Source organism: Cygnus olor, chromosome 4 (genome assembly GCF_009769625.2).
Source record: "Cygnus olor isolate bCygOlo1 chromosome 4, bCygOlo1.pri.v2, whole genome shotgun sequence".
In the NCBI taxonomy this organism is placed as follows: Eukaryota; Metazoa; Chordata; class Aves; order Anseriformes; family Anatidae; genus Cygnus; species Cygnus olor.
The window spans coordinates 20,399,483-20,424,597 of NC_049172.1; the positions used below are offsets into that span (position 1 = coordinate 20,399,483).

Below are 25,115 nucleotides of genomic sequence, written 5' to 3' on the forward strand. Positions count from 1 at the left end.
GGCCACCAGGGCACAGTGCTGGCTCATGGTCAACCTGTCGTCCACCAGGACCCCCAGGTCCTTCTCCTCAGAGCTCCTCTCCAGCAGGTCATCCCCCAGCCTGTACTGGTACATGCGGTTGTTCCTTCCCAGGTGCAGGACTCTACACTTGCCCTTATTAAACCTCATTTGGTTTCTTCCTGCCCATCTCTCCAGCCGGTCCAGGTCTCGCTGAATGGCAGCACAGCCTTCTGGCGTGCCAGCCACTCCTCCCAGCTTTGTGTCATCGGTGTACTTGCTGAGGGCAGACACTATTCCCTTGTCAAGGTCATCGATGAAGATGTTGAACAAGACCGGACCCAGCACTGACCCCTGGGGAATGCTGCTAGTCACAGGTCTCCAGCTGGACTCTGCGCCGCCGATCACCACCCTCTGAGCTCGGCCAGTCAGCCAGTGCTCAACCCACCTTACTTTCCACTCCTCTATCCCACACTTTCTCAGCTTTGCTATCAGGATGTCATGGGAGACAGTATTGAAAGCCTTGCTAAAGTCAAGGTAGATGCCATCCACTGATCTCCCCCCATCTACCCAGCTGGTGATGCCATCACAGCAGGCAATGAGGTTGGTCGAGCACAACTTTCCCTTGGTGAATCCATGCTGACTACTCCTCATAACCTTCTCTTCCAATTGCTTGGAGATGGCATCCAGAACGAGCTGTTCCAACACCTTTCCAGGGACAGAGGTGAGACTGACTGGCTTGTAGTTTCCCGGATCCTCCATCTTGCCCTTCTTAAAGACCAGAGTGACATTGGCTATCCTCCAATCTTCAGGCACCTCTCCTGTTCTCCAGGACCTTTCAAAGACGACAGAGAGCAGTTCGGCGATCACCTCTGCCAACTCCCTTAGCACACGTGGATGCATCCCATCGGGACCCATAGATTTGTGTGCATTGAGCTTGCTCAGATGCTCCTGAACCACTCCCTTGTCAACTGGGGGGGAGGCCTCCATTTCCCAGACCCTTTGTCCTCCCGCCAGGGTCGGGGAGTCCCGGGGGGAGTCCTTGAAGCAAAGAAAGCATCCAGTATCTCTGCCTTCTCGGCATCTCCCATTACCAGGACACCCCCCTCGTTCAGCAAGGGACCCACATTATCCCTAGTCTTCCTTTTACTGTTTACATACTTAAAAAAAACCCTTCTTATTATCCTTTATCTCTTGCAAGCCTCATCTCTAGGTGGGCTTTAGCCTTCCTCATCGCATCCCTGCAAGCCCTGACAACACTTCTGTATTCCTCCCAAGAGGACAGGCCCTTTTTTCACATTTCATAGACCTTCCTCTTCCTTTTGATCTTATCAATGAGCTCCTTGCTCATCCATGCAGGTTTCCTGCCCCCCTTCCCCGATTTCCTACTCTTAGGGATGCACCGATCCTGAGCTTGGAAGAAGTGCTGTTTAAATGTAGCCCAGCTCTCACAAGCACCCTTGCCTTCTAGCAACCCAGCCCATGGGATACCCCAAAGCAGGTCCCAGAAGAGGTCGAAGTTGGCTCTTTGAAAGTCCAGGGTAGCAATCGTGCTACTAGCCTTACTTCTTCCACCAAGTTCCATCTTGAACTCCACCATCTCCTGGTCACTGCATCCCAAGCTGCCCCCAACCTTCACATCCCTAACAAGCCCATCCCTGTTGGTAAGGGCAAGGTCCAGAAGCACCCCCCGCCTCGTCTGCTCCTCCACCACCTGCGTCAGAAAATTGTCTTCAACGCATTGTAGGAACCATTTGGACTGCGCATACCTGGCCAAGTTGCCTACCCAACAGATGTCTGGATAATTGAAGTCCCCCATGAGAACCAGCGCCCATGATCGTGAGGCTACTACCAGCTGCTTGTAGAAGGCCTCATTGACCTCCTCCTCCTGATCTGGTGACCTGTAGTACACCCCCACAACAGTGTCCCCCATACCAGCCCACCCCTTAATTCTCACCCACAAGCTCTCCACTTGTCCTTCACCCTCCCCCAGGTGAAGCTGGGTGCACCCTAATTGCTCCCTCACATAAAGGGCAACCCCACTCCCTCGCTTCCCCAGCCTGTCTTTCCTAAAGAGGACATAGCCCTCCATGACAGCGTTCCAGTCGTGCGAGCTGTCCCACCACGTCTCTGTGATTGCAACGAGATCGTGGCCCTGTAACCGAGCACAGATCTCGAACTCATCCTGTTTATTTCCCATGCTCCACGCATTGGTATACGGGCACTTTAGGGAAGCAGCAGGCACAGTTACCCCTGGAGGGATGCAAGAAGAAGATTCCGGAAGGGATACTGGGATCATTACCTTCTCTGAGGAGCTCTCAGACAATCCTATGGGACAACTCAGAGGTTTTTCCCTACTATCTTCAACAGTGACAGCAGTGACAACTTCCCCCAGCCCTTCTCTGTCACTTTTAGCTCCCCTCCCTTTCTCCGTCAAACCTAGTTTAAAGCCCTGGTAATCAGCCCAGACAGCTTGCTCCCCAACACACTTGTGCCCCACTTGCTGAGTTGGAGTTGGTCAGCAGCCCACATACCCAGCTTCTCAAAGGATTGCCCAAGATCGAAATACCCATAGCCTTGGTCCAGACACCACCCCCTCAGCCAGTCGTTTACCTGTCCTATTCTCCTCCTCCTTTCTGGGTCCCAATCACCCAGCGGGAGGACAGAGGAGAACACTACCTGCACCCCCGATCCCTTCAACATCCTTCCCAGGGATGCAAAGTCCTTTTTAATGTTCCTCATTTTTCTAGTTGCAGCTTCCTGGGATCCAACCTGAATGACAACAAGAGGACAGTAGTCCTCCGGTTTAACGAGCTGTGGCAGAGCCTTCCTCACGTCTCAGACGCGTGCTCCAGGAAGACAGCACATCTCTCTGGATAGGTTATCTGGGCGACAAATGGGAGCCTTAGTGCCCCTCAGCAAGGAGTCTCCTATCACTAAGACTCTCTGTTCTTTTTTTGTGGCACTGGTTGTGATGCAGTGCCCCATCCGGCCCCGATCCCTATGCTCAGTACTTCCCCCAGTCTTGACACGCTTCTCAGGGTTGTGTCCTGGGTTCGGACTACTGTCCAGACCCTCAACCTCTTCCTTTTCCTGCCTGAGAGCCTTGAATCTATTACCCAAGGCCACCGTGGGGGTTGGTGGCACTGTGGGTGTCAGGGGCAAACATCTCTTTCTGCTTCAAGCTGAGATGAGGGTCCAGCCCCTTTCCCCTTGTGGGCGGTCAAGCCCTCTGTCCTGCATGTGATCAGCTGGGTCAGCTGCTACCCCATGTAGGGACTTAGGAGGGGGCTGCTGGGCATCAGCAGGGGCAGGTTGACACCTCCTATCCGTCACCCTCAGAGACTCCCAGGAGCCCCTCAGGCTGCCGATTTCTCGCTGCAGCCCAGCCACCTGCTCAAGGAGTTCCTTAAGCAGGGCACACCTGCACCCATGACAGCCCTCTCTTCCCTCAGGACCCAGGTGGGTCTCCAGATTCCGGAGCTCCCCACCGTCTCCAGCCTGGACTGCCACTTCCCCCACTCAGGGGATCCACCTGAGTGCCCACATGAGCCCAGAAAGGCAGCTGATCCGCACGAGGTCCTCATTTAAAAAAAAAAGTAAACACATTTAACACATTTTACCCTTAGACTTCAGAGATTCAAAGCCAGAAACCAGTCTATATGACAAAAAGATTTACTGTTCAAACCATGCCAAGTTCTAATACCAGCAAATTCTACTTTTTCTTACTGATTGTCTTCAGTGCATTGTAGGACACGTTTTCTTACTGATGCTTTTTTTTTTCTTCCTTCCTGCAGTTCTCTATGTCCTCTGTACTAGGCCTGTCTTCCTCTATCCTTCTTTGTAGGACTGTGCTGTCACTTGAAATCTGTACTGCTCTGTTAAAAGAGAAGGCTAGGTATTACTAAAAACACTGATTTCACTACAGCATATAGATTTTGTGTTCCTTGAGCTACAGCCAGTCCTAACTGCAAGTAGTTTACCTAAAAGCACAACTGCGCTGAATTCGAAAGAAAGTAATGAATGTCACCTACGGATTTTTGATGTTGTTTAATTATTTAGATGTGCATTAAGACCATATTTACATATCTTTACATAAATTAAAAAAACACTGAAGACATTACTTTTTCCCTCCTTTGTATAAAATAAGAGAAAGATTTGAAAGTCGTTTGAAATTGGGGTATTTGAATAAAACAGCCCTGAGTAATATCAGGGAAGCTATTCAATAGTTTAATTAAATGTCTACTTATTCATAGAAGCAGTTCATAAGCACTAATCTCTGAACTCACATTTAACACAGGCGTTCTGGTAGGACATACCAGTTTACAATACATACTTTGGACACAGACTTCAAAGTAACATAAATATTCCTTATGAAACCAGTGCTGTCAAACTCATTCATTAGTTGTTAGTACAGCCTAATTATCAAGTACTGAAATCCAGTTTTGTTATTTATTGCTTACAAATGCTTCAAACTACAGGAAATCTTTGGTAAAAACAAAATCGATAAAATTTTCACAATAGCTTTACATGTAATATTGCACAACAAGGCTTTTTCAATACACAAGAAAAAAGGAATGCTCAAATCCTCAGTGAGGAGATTAGAACTGTACAACATTCATTAGTTTACTACTATAAGCAAAACTTCTTCTCATAAATGTTTAAAATATTTTCTGGTTTCTTTGAGCTTATCTGAACATTTATTTTCCAATCTATATTTGAAACAGAAGAGTAGTCAAATAGAACAATTTAAATAAAAATTGGCTACTATACAGCATTGTTTTGTCTACCCTACTACAGCATCAGATCTTTTCAAGTCTGTTTACTTCACAAAAAAACTCAAGAGGAAAAGAAAAACCCTAAAAATAATCATAGTCCTCAGCCCTCTATGGAAAAGAGGAAAATAAGTTTCATGTCTATTATTGGACATAGACATTTCTCTAGTGGTCCACTTGTGCAGATCCAAACCTAAGTGGCATTAAGCTGCTCTAAATGAGCTCGTAGCTCAGGACACAGTTCTGTTAGCAGCAGTTCCATCAAAACCTGAAAAACAGAGAAGACCTAAGATGAACAGATGCCAAATTATCATTTCTTTCAACCTTCCTGACATATTCAGAACTTCACAGATAAAAGCAGCACGTAGGGATGTAGGGTCATCCTGCTTATCTTTCATGCAGCTACTTTTCATTCATCCTAAAATTAGCATACAACCTACAGGAAAGGGGAAATGTCTTAAGGCTGAGAGAAAGCAAATGACACAGGCAGCAGTTTTCAGATGGGGATTTCACACCCTGCATAAACTGGTGCTGCTCTGTCAAAGCCACATGAGCCAGCACCAGGAGGCCAGGGCTACATCTGCTCCTGTGCTGAGGCTGTGCTACGGGACCGGCTGGCTGCTGAAGAAAACGAGCCAAAGAGACTGACTGGGAGCGAGTCTTTGTGCCTGGATCCAGCCACGTATCCAGACCAGCCCCAACCAGCAGCACAGGAGTGGGACTCTGAGAGAGCCATCACGTCTGTACGCCACTCCAGGAGCTCTCCTTCCCTAGGACTCTCCAAAATATGTAGCAAGTGTCTTATTTTTCTCAGCTATACAAAGAAATTAGCATACATTATGATATAAAGTCAGGCCAAGTTGGATGTGGTGGACAATCTATTGTAGCCAAAAGCAACACTGTATTTTAAACAGCTTTTTGTTAATCAAGATTACTCGAATGATGAAATTTGTATATTTTTTATGACTTACTTTAGTAACAACAAAGCTACTTTCACACCAAACAATAGTGTGATAGAAATCTCTTCAAGAACACACACCGCAGGCATTAATACTGAGTAAGCAGAGCTCAGCAATTAATAGTATTAGAAACTTTAACAGGCTATTTTTCTGGTTACTCACATATAGTAGATGCTTGTTAGCCTTTCTTTCTTGCAGTGCATTGAACACTTTCACTACACCGTGACGGGCGTTTTGTTGTCCAACAAGACTCTGCAGAGTATCTGCAACGAATGTTACTTCAGCTTAGTTTCGCTCATGCCAGGCACAGCATCCAACCAACATTACTGTCCACAAATACATAAGGATAGGAAACAAAAACGCTGCACCTCACATAAGATGATTAGAAGATGCATGATCCCATTCACCAACCTTTTAAAAACACATGGGTAACTTAGGTCACCGATTGAGAAGATACCCTTGAAATCTCAAGATTCCCAAGTTAAATAATAGCTCATGCATCTCAGTGACAACATTTGAAGTGTTTTAACATGATTATGTAGTGTGCCTTCTAGGCAGTTCACCTCACACAGTCAAGTCTAATCTCATACACTGTTAATCCATTCCCTTAAATACAACTTCAGCCACAAACAACAACAGTTAAAACAGATTTAGCACTTTAATTGCCTCTCAATCTTCACAGGAATATTTCTTGCAAGCAAGCAGATAAGAGAACTTTAAGTGAATTATTTACGTTTTGGATTAAATTACAGTAGGGAATAAATAGTGATTTGGTGCTTCATCATGAATTTCAGGAGCATTCAACTATGTCCTGAAACATCTCTGCTAAAAACAAACAACAAAAAAAAAACTAAGGAAGGCTATTCTAGGCAAGTGGGTATATATCATAACAGAGCAGATGGAGGATCGTTTACACACCAGATGACCAATATTTTGCATGCATGCTTGCTGCAATTTTCACAGTTGAAGTTGATTAAACAAATACCCTAATACAAGGGTATATGAGCTACCTCAGTGAAGCTATAAAATAGCTCATTAAAATACATGTTATTCAGGTGGAGAGAAGATAAAAAGCATTCAAGCAATGTTTAAGTGCATTTCCAAGGGCTAAATGGAATAGAATATCCTTTCTTCACAGTTAGGTGCCTTTTGGTTTACACGCTCTCTGAAGAGGCAGAATGATCCAAATGACTCCCTGTCCTGGGAATGGGAAGGGATGGTGCCCTAGAAATGTGCATGCTGAGGAGGAAGCTGCCTCACTTCTTGTGGGGGAAAGGGCAGGCACAGGCAAGTACTGGAAATCCCACTCAATCTGGGGTGCTTCTGCCCAGGCCACAGGTCCCTCTAACATTTGGTGCCCTGAAACCTCTCCTCAGAAATGCGCAGCAACACTACAATGACAATGTGGGTAGACCTTCCTCTTCCATTTTAAAACATTAGAGCAAGAGGCAATCGTGGTGGTGCCGCTCTCCCTGTAGGTCAAGTAGTTCCAGGCAGCAGAACCACCTACTGCTTGCTGACGGAGAGGCAGCAGAGAGAGCCTTAACTTGGGTTCTTTGAGTATTGCATACAGAGGACAGTGACACACGATCTTACATCCACCAGTGTTAACCAAACCCACACCTTTTACGAGACAGAGACTGGAGAGGCAAAGGGTAAGGCCAAAATTATGTTTATGCAAATAACTACAGTTTACAATGCTACAGGAAAAATCCAAAATGTAGTAGAACAGTATGTCATTAACCAGTTTCCTTACTGGTATTAAATCTGTGATGAAGTGGAATGAAAGTGTTCTCACCTGGAATGTTTTCAAGTAGTTTTTGCTGTGCTCTCTGTTTTGTTTCTTGCTTTTGTTCATCGCTCTTGGCTCTTTGTGGTGGTGCTAGCTTTCCATTTGGCCAAAATGCATCTCGAAACACACCAATATAATAAACAAGCATTGGTTCACTGAACATCCAGTGTACAGTGTCTCGGATTTGCCTATAAAAAAGTGTGGAAGGAAGCACATCAGAACCGGTCTCACATTTTATCCAGATTTATGATTTTTTTTTCCCTACTAGAAGCAGTGGAAGCAATGCTTATCTTCATTATCCCAATTTACCGGAGGTGCTTTCACCAGCATCGTGGCAAGTCGTAATCAGCTCCAGGTGCTCTAGGATCTAGATCTCTCCAGATAGCTGACTGAGATGCAAAGAAGGCTACATTTTAAAGTAGTCTGCAAATACATATGCGCATACAAGGATGCACAAGCATTTCAAGGATGGGCAGTGCAAAGGCTCCACTAGGGAAAAACACAAACCTAACTGATGAACTCCAAACTAGATGTGTGCACAGAAGTTCCCGGTGGGATAAAAGCACAAAGTATTGATAGAAGTGCTGTACTTCATAAGCACATTAGAAGTGGGATTACAAATGGAGGTAGCAGCCTTCTCCAGTGGCTGCATGAAGCCAACTGCAGTCCTTGGTGTAAGGAGCCTGAGGTACAGAGCGAGCTCCCCGCAGTACCCTCTAGCTGTGCCACAGTACAGCTGAAAGCCTTAATAAAGGTAACAATTTAACCAACATGTAAGAGCTACACAGCAACTCATGTACCCAGACTCTGTCCTCTCTCAGGTGTCTTGCATGCCAGTTATTTGCAGTTTGTGAACAAATGAACTGATCAATTTAAAGCTCAGCAAATGTGTACTGTCAGAGACCACCACTGAGAGTCAAGTGCATGATTTTACATCACCTCTTGGCCAATTTACCACTGTATAACATACATGAAGGTTTTATAAGCAATGCTGGCATGTACAAAATTAGCCACTGAATGGATGAAGGAACAGCCTGTTCTGCTGTTATCTTCTGGGCTGTGACACCTACCTGAGTAACAGTCCCAATGCTACACCACAGCAAAACAGTGCATTTCATCAGATTCTCAGTGGTCCTTTGCCTGTTTGTGATTTCTGTGCTACGGAAATCACAGGTTCACAGACTTTCATAAGAAAATGATCATCATCATGAATCAAAATGTCAGTACTGATCAAAGGATCGTGGGAAGTGTGTTTGTATGAATCACCAGCTCTACTGAATCAAGTTTTACCGTAGGCCTTTGCAACTGACAAAGAAAGTAATATCCAAAATTTTTCTGACCAATGAAAGAGTTTTCCACATAAAAGGTATGTACAGACGCACACTTACTTCATAGCCTCATCCAGACCTCACTTGGCAAATACATCTTCATGCAATACATAAAAATACATTTATGAAAACATGCATAACAGTGATGAGTTAAGCTCCACATTACAAATTAATGGTTCTCATCATGCAAACATTATTTCAGTCACTTTAGAGAAATCTGCATTTGATTGGAAAGAAATTAACTAATACAGAAACCTAGTTTCAGTTCTGACAAAAGCTTCATGGGACTGTAAAATAAAGCATGAACTAATGAAAGCTACTCAGAGGCAGGTCACAGGACTTGCCTCTGCAAAAGCAAAACCCTGCTTAGGGGAAAAAATATTGGGTAAATAAGCAAAATGATAATCTGCATGTCTGTGTCTTCTCTAATCAACTTATTTATAAATTGAGCTGTGGAAAACAAATGCAGATTATCATATACAGAGTGTCCAGATTATTATTACTTCAAACAATTCTGCTCAGCCTTTATTTGTAGAACAATGTTGCAGGTTTGGTTAAAGTAACAGCCACTTACTTGTTGATAGTTCTTCCAAAAGTGACTTGTACTAGTGCAATTAATGTTTTTCTGACCCACTTAAACACTAGAACAATGAAAAAAAGACAGAAAATGAAGATCGTGAAGTTAGTAACATTATGGAACCTATGATTACATCACAAAAAATCTCTACAGTACATGTATCTGTTATCATCCTTCCTAAAATTTAAGTAATTGTACATGGATCTTTTTTCATGACTGTTTTCCCTGTATTATTTGCAATAGGGTTTTTTGTTTTGTTTTGTTTTTTTGCAGATTACATAAACATATCTGCATTATGCATTTGCAGTTTACTCTGTAAGCTGTGCTGTTAAATATTTTAAATTTACTGAACAATATAACTACCCAAACCCTTTCTGTACTACAAGAAAACCCCTGAAAATTCATACCCTTTTTGTACCTACTATTACAATGTTGCACACACAGCAGCAGCATTGAAATTCTGAAAACATTTTCACTCAAATAGTACAAGCAATTAGCTTTCCATTACCAATAAAAGAAACAAATGTGAGTGCTTCCTTATAATTAGTGGTTAATCCTTCTTTCATGCTGTTCACCATCATCAGAAGAAAAGCCTAAATTTAGAATATACATCTGTCACTTTTGGAAGGGGCTGCATTTTGTAATAGTTAGCCTGTACATAATTTTATAGAGTGTCAAGTGTGCCTACATATTCAGTAGAATGAAAAATATGTTGGTTGGTTGGTTGGTCTTGTTTGTTTGTTTGTTTGTTTTTTGTATTACCATCACTCAGTTACATAAAGAAGGAAAAAAATCTGGTAACAAAAGGTGCCACATTTACAGCACCTTTTCCATTATACAAACTGTAGAATTAAAATGCATCCATAATACACTGAAACAGACATTAAAACTGTTGCTTTGTCAGTGACGTGTTCTGTGACAAAGCCATCTCTCCTTCCTTATAATTCATGCATTCTAATATGCAATCAATTTACAGAAAACATGTTTTTGTACTTCCCTGTGTTTTTTGTTCCAAAATAATTTTCTTAAATGAAAAACTTAAGATTATTGAATGCATATTCTCTTCCTTACCAGTTGCATTTTTAGTTCCATGTCATATTGAAATTAAACTTTAGTATAAAAGCTCCAAAGTTAGGAACTACTGCAAAACAGCTCCTTTCCAAATTAAATTGCTATATAGATTACACTCCTGAAATAGCAGAAAAACCATGAACTACAAAGTGAGCCAGATTTCCTGGCCAACAGATTCCACTAACAAACGAGCAGGTTTGCAGCTTACTTCCTCGCAGCTCAAAGATCTCCCCGATCAGCATGAAACACGGCTCAGCAAGAGAGTCCTTTTTCCCATCCACCTCTTCTCCATAGTCTGACAGGTCACTGTCCTCTTCCGTTTCTTCCTAGGAACAGAGAGACAACATGGGATGAAACACAGCATGGGATGAACCCTTCTTCCAGCATGGATTTATGTACTGCCACACCACCGGGAAGAAGCACAGCCAGCCCTCTTGGGAAAGGGCTTACGAGCCATCGACTCTGCTACTGGCAGGACCTGGCAAAGAGGAACCTCTTTAAGGAGTTTTAAAGGGGATTGCACTTCCCACCAGACAAGAGCATTGAGAACACTGCGCTGTTGGAGTTACCACCGCTGGCAGATCTCCTGCCTGCAGCCATGTTCCAGTAAGCACCTCAAGGCTGGGTGGATCTGCCCAGATTTGCAGGGCCTGCTGCCTGTCTGCCTTGCCAACGCTGGGTAAGGGAAAGAAAGGAGAGTGGGAGCCGCGTGCTGCCAGGCAGCATGACAGCTGTGAAGAGGAGATGGTACTCAGGCTGTCCTTGCAGTAGGATCCAACAGGATCCAACCCCAGCAGCGGAACTGGCTGCTCCAAAGAGGAGTACCTTTAACAAGCACCAGTCCCAGGCAGAAAAATAATATGGCGATGCTTAGAGACCTGAGCTTGAGGAACACACAGATACCTGTCTTTGGACTCTGACAGCCTGGGAGCTGTGCCCTGCACCAGGAGAAAGCAGATTATCTATCACTCCATGTGTAAACTGATGATATTGCCAAGAACGACTTGCACCAGATGACAACTGAATAAAGTCTTTGGAGCTGGGCGTGCAGGTGGTGCTCGTACTAGCTCACACAGGGAAGGGTCAGCTTTCAGCAACAAGTGCTCCCGAGGTGCATGTCTGACTGCACAGATGCAGACCTCAGGAAGCTGTGCATCTCCAGCAGGAGGGAGACATTTCATAAACTCGGCTGGATCAGCAATTTCCCAGTCTTTGGTTCAGGAATGGTCGCAATGGCATGCAGGCTAATTTCTTCAGCTCTGCTTTTCATTTGCCCTCCTTCCTTTGCCCTTCTTTATTCCTTGATATGTCATCATCTAACATTACTTATTATTCCCTCTCCTCTTCTGGTCCAGAAAACCTCCTTTGTGGATTTATTCTTCTTGCATTACTTTTTCTTTCTTTGCCTTACATTGAAAGTCTTTCAATCACCCCTTGCCTGTCATCTGAACCCTGCTATATAGAGACTAGCCTACAGTGTCTCAGCTGTACATCAGTTTGTCTTTCTTCTTCCTCACATCCTTCAAATCCCACCTAAAGCCCAGCATTAACTCTGGGTACACTTCCAGTCCCAGAATTTTCTCCAGGCATGGTACTGCATTGTACTGTATGGATAAAATAACTCTCTGGTGTTGTATATTTCAACACTTTTCACATCCTGTACCCTTCACTGCCTATGTCACATTTGTCATTCTCTATTCTATGCTATTTCTCTTCTCAAAACCAGAAAAAACGAAAGAAAAAAAACCCTACCACACTGAAGTGCACCATAAACTTCCCCATAGACCCCACTTTTACTGACTTCCATAGCTTGATGAGTACCCAGCTTTTAAAGTGTTCTGTAGGCTAAGCTGTGATTTAGGGCAGGGAACAAAAAACCACATCATACTGACAAGAAACACCGCATGAGGAAGCCACAAATCAGTGCCTGTCCTGCCACACGAACACACAGATTTACTGACAATGAACAGAGTTTTCTCCAGGGACAGAGACTAGAACAAACTCCAGCCCTGCTCACCATCTTCCTCTGGCCAACAGACTTCTTGGCCCTTCATTATTTTAGATATTTAAGAAATTATGTTTTATTTAATTTTCCATAATAGACATCATTCCATATTTTCATTAACCCTTTGGGCAACAGAACAGAAAATAAGCTTACTGAATTTGCAGGTGAGTTTACTGAATCTGTAGGTGAGCTCACCGGGTGCAATTTGGTAAGTACAGATGCAAAGCAGCAATAATGCAGGAAATGAAATAATTGGAATTGGTAATAGTACAGAAAAGAAAAACAAACCCGAGGGCCTATGAAAAAGGCAGGCATGCCACCATGATCTGTAAGCAGGAATACTGTCCATACGACAGGCAGACGTGTGTGTGTGTGTGTGTGTGTGTGTATATATATATATATATATAAATGAGTTTAATACATAGGAATAGGAAAACTTAGTGGGAACGACAGCTGGTGACTAATTTTGAAACATTTCCAAGAAAAACAAGTATTATTGGATAAGTGCAGAGCAAAACCTTAAGAACTACATAAAACATAATAACTAGTAGAAACAGGCTGCTCAATCTAAGAAACAAAAGAATGGAAGACCAAAGGAAAGTAGTGACTCCTGATAAATGAGGTGATCCTAACCCAAACAAAAAGGCTTAATGTAGAGAAAGGGAATAGACAGCTCTGTGTTTGCTGCAGACAGGACAAGAGCTAGCAGACTAAGGGAGATTTAGGTTAGTTAGAAAGAACAATTTTATAACCATGAAGAGAGCTGAGAACTGAGACACACTGCCTTGCTCAGCCGCAGAACATCAGTCACTGGAGGTTTAAAAACATTACAGACATGCCAAGAATTTTGCTGGTACAGTTGAGCCTATTTGGAGCAGAAGGATGAATCCGATGACCTCTCTGAGGTTCCTGCTCTATTTTACTGCCCTTCAGTAAATCCCTTCTCATTTAGAAAATGCAATGAGAAGTGTGAATTCTTACACCACAGTGAATTTTCTATTCATTAACGCTTCATAAACCTGAAAACCCTCTTCTAGATAGCATAGGCTGTATTTTTCCTCTAATTCGTTTTTGGTCTTGAAAGTTAAGAAACACATTCTGAAGTCAACCCCATCCAAGGGGTTGTTTATATGCGATTTAAAATTGCTGCAATATATAATCCTGAAAACAGCACTCAAGAGGTAATACTGTTGCTCTAACACATTTGAAGAAAGTAAGACAAGATGTAAGAGACAAAGAAAGCTATAAGAAACCATGCTCTTCAATAGAGTCCAATATGGAATAAAACAGGAATTCTTTGTTACAGAGAAAACCCAACTGTAACAACTCTGTAATGCGTGATTTAACAAGTAACTGCGTTAATGATTTCAGACCAAACGATTTATAACCCTACTTTAAATGCTGTAGTAAATAATCCAAATTGCGATCACTGAGCAAGACCGAGCTGATCTAAAAACCCCCAACTGAAAGACCAGCGTGTCTGAGAAACATTGGAGCTTGCCCCAGACTTGCTCACAATTCCCCTGCCGCCATTTAATTTTATCACTATGTTTAAACTAGGACAAGCCTTTGTACCGCACAGACTTGGAGGGTCTAACTGTTTCCTATACTCCTCTATCTGTATTCTCTTCTCTCATGTTTATGTTTAGGAAGGAGGGGAGAAGAGAGGGAAGATGGATGGATGTGAAACGGGATGGACTTCATCTGCATTTGCGTAGTACTGGCATAATACAAGGCTAGCAATATTAAGCTGCTAATTCTACAAGTAAGAAGAAACGCTATTAAATTAAAACCGATTAGAAGGTATGTTCTGACTCCTGCTTCCACATTCCCAGGGCCTTTTTTATTCCATTTCCTTCATTTTTCAGTTTCATTTCTGCTTCTTCGTTTCTTTCTTCTCCCTCTCTCCCTCCCTCATTACAAGTCTCCCATATTTCCTATCTCCTCCTACGCACTCAAGTAATGCAATACACATGTGGTCTGGCTTTTTGCTTGCGGATGTTTTTCCATGAAACAGAGAAACACTAATAGCTTCATGCTTCTTTGCTTGATGCTACTTCTACCTAACAGTTATTTTAGCGAACACACTCTTCCCTCTTTAGAACTGAAGTACTTCTGTCAAAAAGCAGAATGAGTGCCTCATACTCTTTATTTATTACTCTGAAATAGCATGCATACATTCACTATCTAGGTGGAAATACAGCGCAATTTTGAAAAAAATGAGAATATATAGGATATTCTTACTCCTAAGAGATGCAAGGCCAACTTTTTGTCTATTAACAGCCTAGACCTGCACAAGTTTCCCAAACTCCATTTATCCTGAAGAAGGCCCAGCCACTACAGACAGCTACACCATTTAACAAAAGAATTATTTCATATAACAAATAACTGGTAATGGAAACAGCTCCCTGAAAGTCAGGTATCTGCAACACGAACCACACATGACAGAGCGCCATAGATTTTTAGTCGATGAGCTGTTTTAGTCACTAATCTATTCTTTCCTGAATCTTGAAAGACAAGGGGGTTTTGTTTGTTTGTTTCTATGACTTAGTATCAAATGCACCAACCTGTTTGGCCGCACGGGCTACCACCTGTATATGCAAGCCTATACCATTTGCAGACATTCTTTGTCAAAAGCAGCTTTTCTTCGGAAGTTATCCAGAAATTATTAAAGACACACAGCTGCTCCCTGCCAAGAGAAGCTTCCTAAGAGATGATCATTTTTACATGTCTAAAACTCTCAACAATATGCATGCCCAGAGCATAAAAAGTGGGAAATTCTGCTGTAACAAATAAGCAATCCCACATGGACTGCATTTCATTAATTTGTGATAGGTTACACACTTGCCTATATATATTTATCAAAGGGCAGGAAACATTTCATTAAAAAATACCTTCTGAAGTCATAAACAGCTCTCATTTCTGACTCTTTGTTCACTTACAGTAAATTAAAAATGACCTTTCAAAATGCCTTCCAATATTACCTGCCATTCAGATGTATTATAATAATGCCTCTTCTTGCTTGCTTTGGCTAAGTAATTAAATCTGGGAAGATTACTTTTCTACTACTTACCTCCTGATGAGAAAACAGATCACCAGGAAGGCGTTCAAGAAATGATGAGAGTGAAAAAGATGACTTCTTTCCTTGCACATCGATAACTTTGAGGTGTTCTGGAGAAGGGCTCAAGAAGGCATAAAGTGCTTCACTTTGACAGAGTCTTTCATCAGAGAGCAATTTCTATTAAAGAAAAACAATGACAGAAACAACACATCAATTAAATATTTCTTGTTAAGGAACAGAATGTGTCAGGCCAGCCAATAAAACCAATAAAGATGTGGCTCAGAAGCAGAACAAGAAAAAAAAAGTTCATGCCTCACAGACACTTCAGTGTGATAACTGTATTTTAAGAAGTCAGTCAGGTTTTTAATCTTACAACTTCATTTTTTTAAACACAAAGTTTCAATTTGTAAGACATTTGTTGTGAAGTATTGTACTTTAAAGTGAAAATTACAGGATTTGTTATTTACTATTTCTTAGCTAGTCAAAGATCAAATTAACTTAGCACTCGAGGACTGATTACTCTCAGCCAAACTCATCTCAACTTAATGCGTGTTAGACAACTCTGGCATTTATAGCATCAACCCTTACATCTGAGCCATCTGCTCTGTGCTCTCTTTTTAGTCAATAGAGAGATAACATTGACTCCTGAGGCATGATTCAACTCTCCTGTTCAGACATCTGGCACACCCTAGGAGCACCCATCTGTCTGCACACAGGGACAGAAGGTTTGAGAAATTCCACCCTCCACGTTTTATGCCACGAATTCCATTCCTCAACCGTCTCACAAAAGTTCTTTTAAGGTTACATGTCCCTGCAAAGAACGATCGTGCACGCACGGACTGCCTCAACCTCTCACACTAGACCAGTAATTTCAGTGGGGTTACTGCCAATCTCTATTTGCCCACAGGACAGGAGAAGCCACTCTCTAAGAATGTTTCTGGTGACAATGCATGGATCAGAAAATAAAAACAGTTCCCTTCTGGTAGCCACCAGGCTCCTGCATGCAAGAAACGGGAAGAAGGAGCACCGATCAAGTGAGGAGAAGCTCACAGTATTCCTGTGCAGTCTTTTGCTGCTGGTACTAGCATTTTTATTCATAACACGGGCAACCACTGTACAGCCATCAGGGAGCAAGGAATATAATGGCACCGTCAAAAGCATGAAGGAAGACACAAGAGAGAAAGACATAAAGCTTGCCCCCTGCATTTTAGGTATTTGCTAAAAGATCACAAGTGCACTTAAGAAAAAGCCATTAGATTCACAATTACTTACCTTTATTCTAACACAATTTTTTTTACAAAGTTGGAAATCCTATCAGTATAGGAACAACCAGAGTTCATACTGAAAACTACAGGTGCTCAATTCCAGTTTAGCCCCATTCTCATTGTGAAAGAATCCAGATGGCCAATTACGTTACCCTGAAGGGAAGCATTCCTGGCTTCTTTACAACAATGTTTGGTTATACCATAGTCCCTGGCAAATAGAAATGTAACTCAAGTCTAAAACGATGCCTTTCATATTGGTATCATCCAACTACTTTTTTCTTAATTGCAGCTTTTTTTAGTCTGCAGGCTCCATGTCTCCACTGAACACATGAATTACATGTGCATTGTGAATTCAAGTAGTCCATTTTAAAAAGCAGCCATACAGAATACAAGTTAACCTAAAATAAAAAGTAAACACTCTAAGTGTAATTTGTAGGTGTTACCTGAGTCTAAAGACAAATTGCTCCCAATAAGCAAAATCACACTCAGTCCTAAGAATATCTTTTGATTTTAAACTAAATAATGAAGCTGTCCACCTGAGGCTCTAGGCGACCTAAAAACAGTAATCATACAATGCATTCAATTCAATTAAAGCATGTCTCAGCAGTATTAGCCTAGTTCACAGACACCAAAGCCAAGCAGAAAGCCGAGCCACTTCTCCTTTCACCCTGCTGGAGGCACAAAACCTCTTCTCTGCTTAAAACCTCTTCTCTGCTTAAAGCTTCTCAAGCTGACTGACCATGCAGCGAACCCAGACTGTGTGGGACTAAGCAAGAAAACGCTCTGCTGTCATTGACCTTTCACAAAGACCTCCTTAGAGCCACTGCAGGCTGTAGCTGAGAATGGGACGGGACATGCTCTCCCTCAAATGAACCACCTGAAGTCTTAATTAGAAAGAATAGAGAGGTGAGGATGGGTTTAAAAAACAGAAACAAACAAACAATCAATCAACAACAACAAAAAATTGCCCACCAAGACCCCCCAGGGAGAGAAATGGCAGAGTGGCTACTCAAACACCTGACTTGCAGGAAACGTAAGAGAGGGATCAATCATTCACAAAAGGGAGGGTAAATAAGAGCACAACAGAGCGCTTGGATTCTCCAAACAGTGGCTGTAGAAGTGAGGTGTAAGGAATATAACTGTGGTCATCAAATCCTTTTGGCATAAAAGAGGTGAACCTACAGCTATGTCTTAACTTCTGGTACCGTCATTACTCCACAGTCTGTCTTCTTACCTGCAGAAAGTTATTAAGCTGGTTCTTGGACTTCTCCATGAATTTCTGGTCTATGGACTTGAAGGGCAGCTTGCTGAGGGAAGGCAACTGAACTTTCTTTAATGATGGAAAGCACTGTAGGAGAAAGGGCAGCTCACTTAATGCACATGTGCAGAAAAACAAAACAGTGGTTCTGGTTCAAAACGGAAATCAGACTTTGTATTCTCATCTGGCATCCACACCCTGCTCAGTATGCTAAAAAACACCTTCCCTTACCCACTATGGGCTTACAACTGAACCTTTTCCCCTACTCACAACACCATTATCTACCTTTTATCAGACAGAAAGGTTACAGCAGATTAAAGAGTAAATATTCTCTGTCCCAAAAAGCTGTCATTTTTAATACCTCCCTGGAAGACAGAGATAAAATCTGTTTTTTAAAGCAGGCTCCTACATGATAGTGCAGTACATGTATTATTTGGATATTGGGTCAGTTCAGTAAAACATTCATTATTTAAGAAAAAAATGTAAATACATTTTATGAACATTTGGCACAGGCCAGGAATATGTGAATAGAAAATGAACTTGAAAAGGGTAAAAGTCAAAAGACTGGGCTAAACAACTTGTAATATTTTAATGTGGTTTCCAGCGTTCTTTTTTCATCCCCCTCCATCCACCATACCAACAATTTTTAGCAATTTGCATCTTGTCCCTCCGCTGGGATTCATACCTCGCTGAGCTTCCGGTGCAGGTTCTGAAACTCACTGAGCTTCCTGGGAACAGTCCAGTTCTTAGTTTCAGCTCCGCCAACTTCTTGTAAACTCACCATGACAGAGTAACAGGGCACTTGTTCTCCATTCTCCTCTAAAACCTTGTGGGGGGGGGGGGGGGGGAAATACAGATAGGGTATGTTACTCTGAAGGGAAAGAAAAGAGTGGAACATCTGTGCTGCCAGATGACTGGCTTGCAAATTCACTCATCACCATACCATGCTTGTTTCATCGAGCAGTACCCTTAGTGGACTAAACTTTAGCCAGAAAGCTACATTAGTCCTGAATCAGTCCTCTGCTAGCCACTATTTTAGGCAAAGCCTTACACACGTCTTTGCAATGCTGTCCATCAGCAATGAAATGTCCGTGACACGTCTTCTTCCAGCAGCTGTAGGTATTATCTCAGCTTTCAAGGTTTCTGATTGCTTACCAGTGCTTCAGCTCTCCCTTCCCGTGCACTCTCCCTGCCCCCTGTTCCTTCTGTTCGTTCCCAGTGTTCGTGCTGAACTCGCCCCCGCAGCAGGCCCAGCAGCGCTGCCGCAGCTGGGGCTGCCTCCGAGCTCTCACCGAGCCCCCGGAGCCCATTCTGCGCGTACAGCACACGTGGTGCCCATGCCATGTCTGCTTCCAAGGGACTCGCAACTTCACTGAGTCAAGCCAGAGAGCAGCCAGAGGAAGGAGGAGTGCTTAACTGCGTTGTGCAAACGGGAAAACTACGGCAAAGAAGTTAAAACGCGCTACCCCATTGTTTCTTGTTTTCATATGCCACCCAGAACTTCACCTTTTTGTCCTAATGGTAACAGATTTCTGATTATTTATTTAAATGAGACTGCTATATAGATTAGTCAAATTTGAGAAATGCACATAATACATAGCTTTTTGTACAGGTTTTGTTTCTGTCTAGCTCCCACATAGAAGTATTCTGCAATATCAGTCATACAGAGGAATAGGGTTTAAAAAAAGAGATCTGCATGCTGTTTTTAAACGGCAAAATTTAAGTCTTTTTGTGAAGGTGACGTCAAATAATCTACAGAAAACACAAACTGAATGCCAAACCAAAACCTCAAGTGTTTATCTTAATATACATTCAAGTAACAGAAAGGTAGTTACAGAATACCACTCTCACCGCATCTCTTTGAGGAAAGCAATCAATTTTTAAGCTTTCCAGGCTTTTTTTTTTTTTTTTTTTTAAGAATATCCAGCTAATCCAGTTCAAAAAAAAGAATAAATTCTAAAATGCACAGAATTATGACACATTTTCTGAGAAGCCTGTGAAAGTCTGACAATGCTTAATGCTACTGACAGGTACTTTGAAGAGTGCTCCATCACCACTGCAAAAGACATGCAGTTAAAACACAGCTGCATCTTTTACAGCTGCTCAGCCGTACAAAGAGAATATTCCTGCAATGCTCTCTTCCTGCATCTGCCAAGGACCACTGGGGTACTATCTGAACATCCTAGCTTTCACATCTCTCTATAGAAAAACTGCAGCAGCATCCAGACGGACCACAAAGCACCAGATTGAACTTCCCAAACCGTGCTTGGTTCCAAGCACAGCTATGTGGGAACTGCCTCTCTCTGCTTTCTCTGCCAGACTGCTGCAAAAAGAGATGCTGCAACAGAAGTCTCCAAAAGGTGGGTCAGAGCGGCGGGGCTGTCCTGGGCTCTCCATCACCCTTTCTGCCCCTGAGCTAGACTGGACTTGTGTTCGTAGGTGAAAACAAACGTCTCCTGGCAGCTGTTTTTGAAAACCGGGAGATCAGTGCTGAAAACGCTGGTTTGAGTCATGCAGATTATTCCCTGTTACAGATTTGTCCACAGGGCAGGGACTTGCACGTGTGTAGGATAATCTGAATTGTAACCATCAAAGTATATTCATCCTTCTGGAATTGTATTCTCAGCATGGGGGGAATTAGTACTCTGTTTCCACATTAGTTTCTGTGTACAAAACCATTTGCATTCTAATTACTAGATGGAGACACAAGTTCACTCAAGTGTCGTTATGTAAAAATCTAGAAGTTTTCATGACCTCCTTAAGAAAGCAAAATTTGCAACCAACTTGAGTACTTGTGTGCTTGTTTTTCAGAATTAGTGAGTCGACTGGAAAATACACAGAAAAATAAGGTGATGGGGGTCTTCTAAAGAAGAGATCTAGTCTTTTGCTACAACAGGCACCATCTCATACAACTGCTATGATGAATGAAGTCAAAGTCAAGAAGCAAGTTGCTTTTCTATCCCTATATTAAAGACACCCTCACCTTGGTCACTGTAAGCTTCCTTCCAATCTCCAATCTCTGCTTTACTGCTTGTTCCAACAAGTCTTTGCCCCCCCCCAGGTAGCCTTCATCAACCCTGTTGATGCATTTTTAAAAGTAGTCCTATTCCCCTGAGTCTTTCTTGCTACGCTAAGCAAATGAAAGGACTGTCACATCTCATAGAAGTTCCTCATTCATTACATTACCATGAACTCACTGTTTGTGCTCTGGTCACTGATGAAAGCAATGAACGACAACAGGTCTCAAGACTGCCCCTAATATGGTGCACTGTATTTTAGAGGGCTCTGTGCACATCCCGTAACATATTTGACTTTTTCATCCCTCCAGTTATTTTTCTGTTGTTTGTAAGTAGAAGCTAGAAAAGCATACTAAGGAAATGAGATTTAGTGCTTTTCGGGTTTGCTTTAAAGTTCTTTGAATTTGGCTTTGCAATTCTGAAGGTTTTCTGATGGCCTCAGCCCTGATCATCCCACAGCACTGGTAAGGACTCTCAGAATTAGATCTTAAGATAAAATTTCCGAAAGTCTCATCCTCAGCCCTTTCTCAGTCCCTTTTCTCAGCCTCCATGCAACCCTTTCAGGTTACTCACTGATACCTATGGATAGAATCAGCCCTCAAGAGTACCCAAAGAGGCTTCAGGCTATTGAGTTTTATTTCATTAATTTATTTTTTGCATTCACAGCAACTCCAGAGCCTCAAGACAACGTAAACATTCAGTATTTCAGGATTTACCCTCTACCAGAGTGCCATAGATGCCTCGCCCACAAAGGCACAAAGTCCTGAGGTGGACAGAGATAGACAGGAACAAAGATGTTAACACACAGCCTCCTCCACAAGGAGGTCAACTCCTCTTACCAGGGCCACGTGGAGTGTGCTCACAGCAACGAACTTTCAAAGAAATATTGCAAAAATAAAGAACAAATATTAAATCTTTCCAGGAGAAGCTATAGCTATTAGCTGCAGTAGGGAAAATTTAAACTTTACATTAGCAAAAGGTATAAAACCAGCAGAGTAACGAGCTGCCAAGGAAAGCTGTTGAATCACCTGTAAGAAGCACTAAAGCTGGTCCAGCCATCCGCCAGGAGTGATTAACCATGAACAAAAATCAGGCCTCTCCCTACACCAGTCAACAAGCCCATGACTCAGTGCAAATGTGCTCAGTCTGAGCAGCTCTCCAAAATTGCCCCCCCCAAGCTGTGCAGCAGCAAAATAAAGGCTGCCAGACTGATGCCTGCAGCCCCTTTTAAGCACGCAGACCTCAAAGAAGATGTATCCAGCACACCGTTGTTTTCCTCAATTCACAGGAAGCCAGCTTTCCTAACTCCCACTCAGCATACACACCCAAAATTCTGATGTACTTAAATAAGACAAGCTATTTTTTCACCTTGTTCAAATCTACTAACTCCATTCTTTAAGAACTCAATAGATTTAAAATACAATATAAAAGTTATTCTCTGAAACAGTCTTCTTCAGACAGGGGAGACAGAACGTCTGCTAAAATATGAAACAATATGAAAGTCCAAAACCACTAAAGGGAAGTAAAGCACATTAGTTTACATAGTTGTGAGTTTTATACCTGCTGGTACGGGAGATGTGACTCAGACAGAGTCTAATTCCAGGGGACATGCAGAACAAAGGGGACCTTTCATGGGGACCTTATCACAGGTCCCCTTCATTCTGCATGTTTCTGTAGTCTTTTTTTCAACCTCTATCAAACAGCCAAAACACCGAGTCTCCAAATATGTTTGTTGTTTTTGTTTTTTTTTTTTTAATCAGAAACATCAGTTACCACACAACTCTTATGGGTTACACTATTCATATCATTTTTATTTTTTTTTTTTCAAATAGTGCATTTTTATGACTCAAAGCTTTAAAGACTGCAAGATTCACCTGAGAGAGAATACAGGCTAAGGGGGGACACATACATTTTTCCAAGCCATAAGTAATTCTAGATTTTTGTGCATTATCCATTAACTGCATTAGTAAATCAGTTTAAAAGGTTGATGACAGGCTATTATACTTTTCAGCTCCAATTCTACAGCAACATTTACTTTTACTAAGCTTCCCTGCAAAGAACGCAGGGCCACCAAATTTCTCTCTCTCAAATCACAGACCAAAACGTTGGGATTAGCAAAAGCGTATTTTGCAGATAGGAGGACAATGTCACCTACTCATGTTCCTGAAATCATCAACTGTGGCCAGAACATTCCCAAGCAATTAATTAACATGGAAAAGCACGACATTAATATTTTCTCCAGCCTACCCTTTGAAGCACAGAGCTGCAAACAGCACAATTAATACAAGCCTACATTTAATTATCTAATCCAGTACTTCTTGTAAAATACAGTTAAGGCACTAACTCATTATAATTTTCTCCCAGTTTCTCTCACGTTTAGCAGAACCACATATTCATTTAGCAATAAAGGAGATACTGGACAGTTCTGGATTGGGACCCTTACCAGAAAGCTGCTGTTCCACAGTGTTGCTGCACACGATGCTGCTGTTTTTTAAAATACAGCTTTAAAAGTTGCATAGGACACTTAAATTAAGAGCTTCACTGTTCTAAACAGCATTAAAACAAACCCAGAAACTCACACAATGAGAATGTAGTTCTTAAAATAGCACATTGCCTTTTCAACCTGTTGAATTTCTTCATTTACAGTCAGTGAGTTTTGAGGCGTACTGAAGAGACAACTGTGCTCAAGCATGACAGCATGGTAATATAACATGAGGCAGCTCTGATGAAGAATAATGCCCTTAAGATATCAAATTACCCAATGCCAAAACCTGCTCGTGTATGGACAGGTATTTTTACAACTTCATTACAACAGAGTCTGAGGACTGGAAACATTTGTATATGTATCATAGTACTCACTTGGGAAAGAAAGGAGGAGCTCAGAAGAGGTTATTTCTCCCCCCCAAGTAAATATGAAGTATACACAAAGGTATTAGGAAAGTATATACAGGTTTTTATTCTTCTCTTGAGCAAGTTTGAACTGACCCAGAAGACAAAACAAAACAAAAAAAAACATACCTCGCCTGAGATTATGAAGGCTTTCCACATGCCAAGATTCTCACACCACCAGTCTGTTCTTGCAATGTGCAGCTGAAGGTCATTGTGCTCTCTCTCCATCAGAGTGATTTCGTCCTTCAGCTTAGAAACAATCTGCAGAGGAAAATTCATCAATTACCATTGGTAAGAAAAAGCTTGTGTAACATGTCTAGTTATATCTTTGAGAACACTATTCAGAAAGAATAAACAGTACAAAAGACAGGAGAGAGAAACATTCATATGGAAAAGAAAATCATAACTGAGAAAATCTATGATATCTTCTATAGACTTGGGAAATACATTAATCTCAAAGGTCAACCCCAATACTAAAATGGAAAGCAAGTTAGAAAGACACGATTCTATCACACTATAAGGATCAAAGAGGTACTTCAGATACGATTACATATTACACAATTTACATATTATACATTTTATATAAACTTGAAATTGCAATTATTGCAACACCAACTACCAGAGGCATCCTCCTTACCATTTTGCCATTTCAGATATACATGATGCGATGAAAGAACCTGAGAATAGATTTCATTGCCAGTAACTTAGCTATGGTAACAACTACCCAAGAAGCTACCTCTTAATGCATTTTCGGTTTGGGAAGTGGAGAATTCATTCTTGTGGAAACTACACGTTGAAGAAGAGATGTTCTAATCAAGACGGCTCACAGCCATAATCTCACAAAGGAGAAATAATGCATCTTAAAACATCAGCAAAAAATAAGTGACCATGCCTACTAGCAGGAGACAGTACAACAAGAAAAGGCGGAAATATACATATAAAATGTGACATTAGAGATGCAGCAGCAGAAGCTGACAATTTAAAAAAAAAAAAATACCACACACTAATTTTATGAGACTTAGCTGTAAAACTTGTAGCACAAGTGGTACATCCTGGCAGAAGATTTTACAGAGCTATAGTAACTTTCTCAGAATTTTTCTCCTGTAAGATGAAAGATTGTC

At 41.9% G+C, this 25,115-nt stretch overlaps 1 protein-coding gene across 2 annotated transcripts in view; it reads right to left on the reverse strand.

The window, feature by feature from the left end:
• Positions 1–4,032: 4,032 nt before the first annotated feature.
• Positions 4,033–25,115, reverse strand: part of SNX25 (sorting nexin 25) — an 89,883-nt gene continuing 68,800 nt past the window's right edge. For both annotated transcript variants that reach the window (XM_040554467.1, XM_040554466.1), the window contains 9 exons: positions 24,124–24,255; positions 18,774–18,914; positions 18,065–18,178; positions 15,578–15,742; positions 10,708–10,825; positions 9,426–9,492; positions 7,530–7,711; positions 5,894–5,994; positions 4,033–5,040 (listed from right to left, as the gene is read on the reverse strand). In XM_040554467.1, the coding sequence (XP_040410401.1) occupies positions 4,966–5,040; positions 5,894–5,994; positions 7,530–7,711; positions 9,426–9,492; positions 10,708–10,825; positions 15,578–15,742; positions 18,065–18,178; positions 18,774–18,914; positions 24,124–24,255 (1,095 nt within the window). In that variant the 3' untranslated portion in view covers positions 4,033–4,965. The remainder of the gene's footprint in view (positions 5,041–5,893; positions 5,995–7,529; positions 7,712–9,425; positions 9,493–10,707; positions 10,826–15,577; positions 15,743–18,064; positions 18,179–18,773; positions 18,915–24,123; positions 24,256–25,115) is intronic.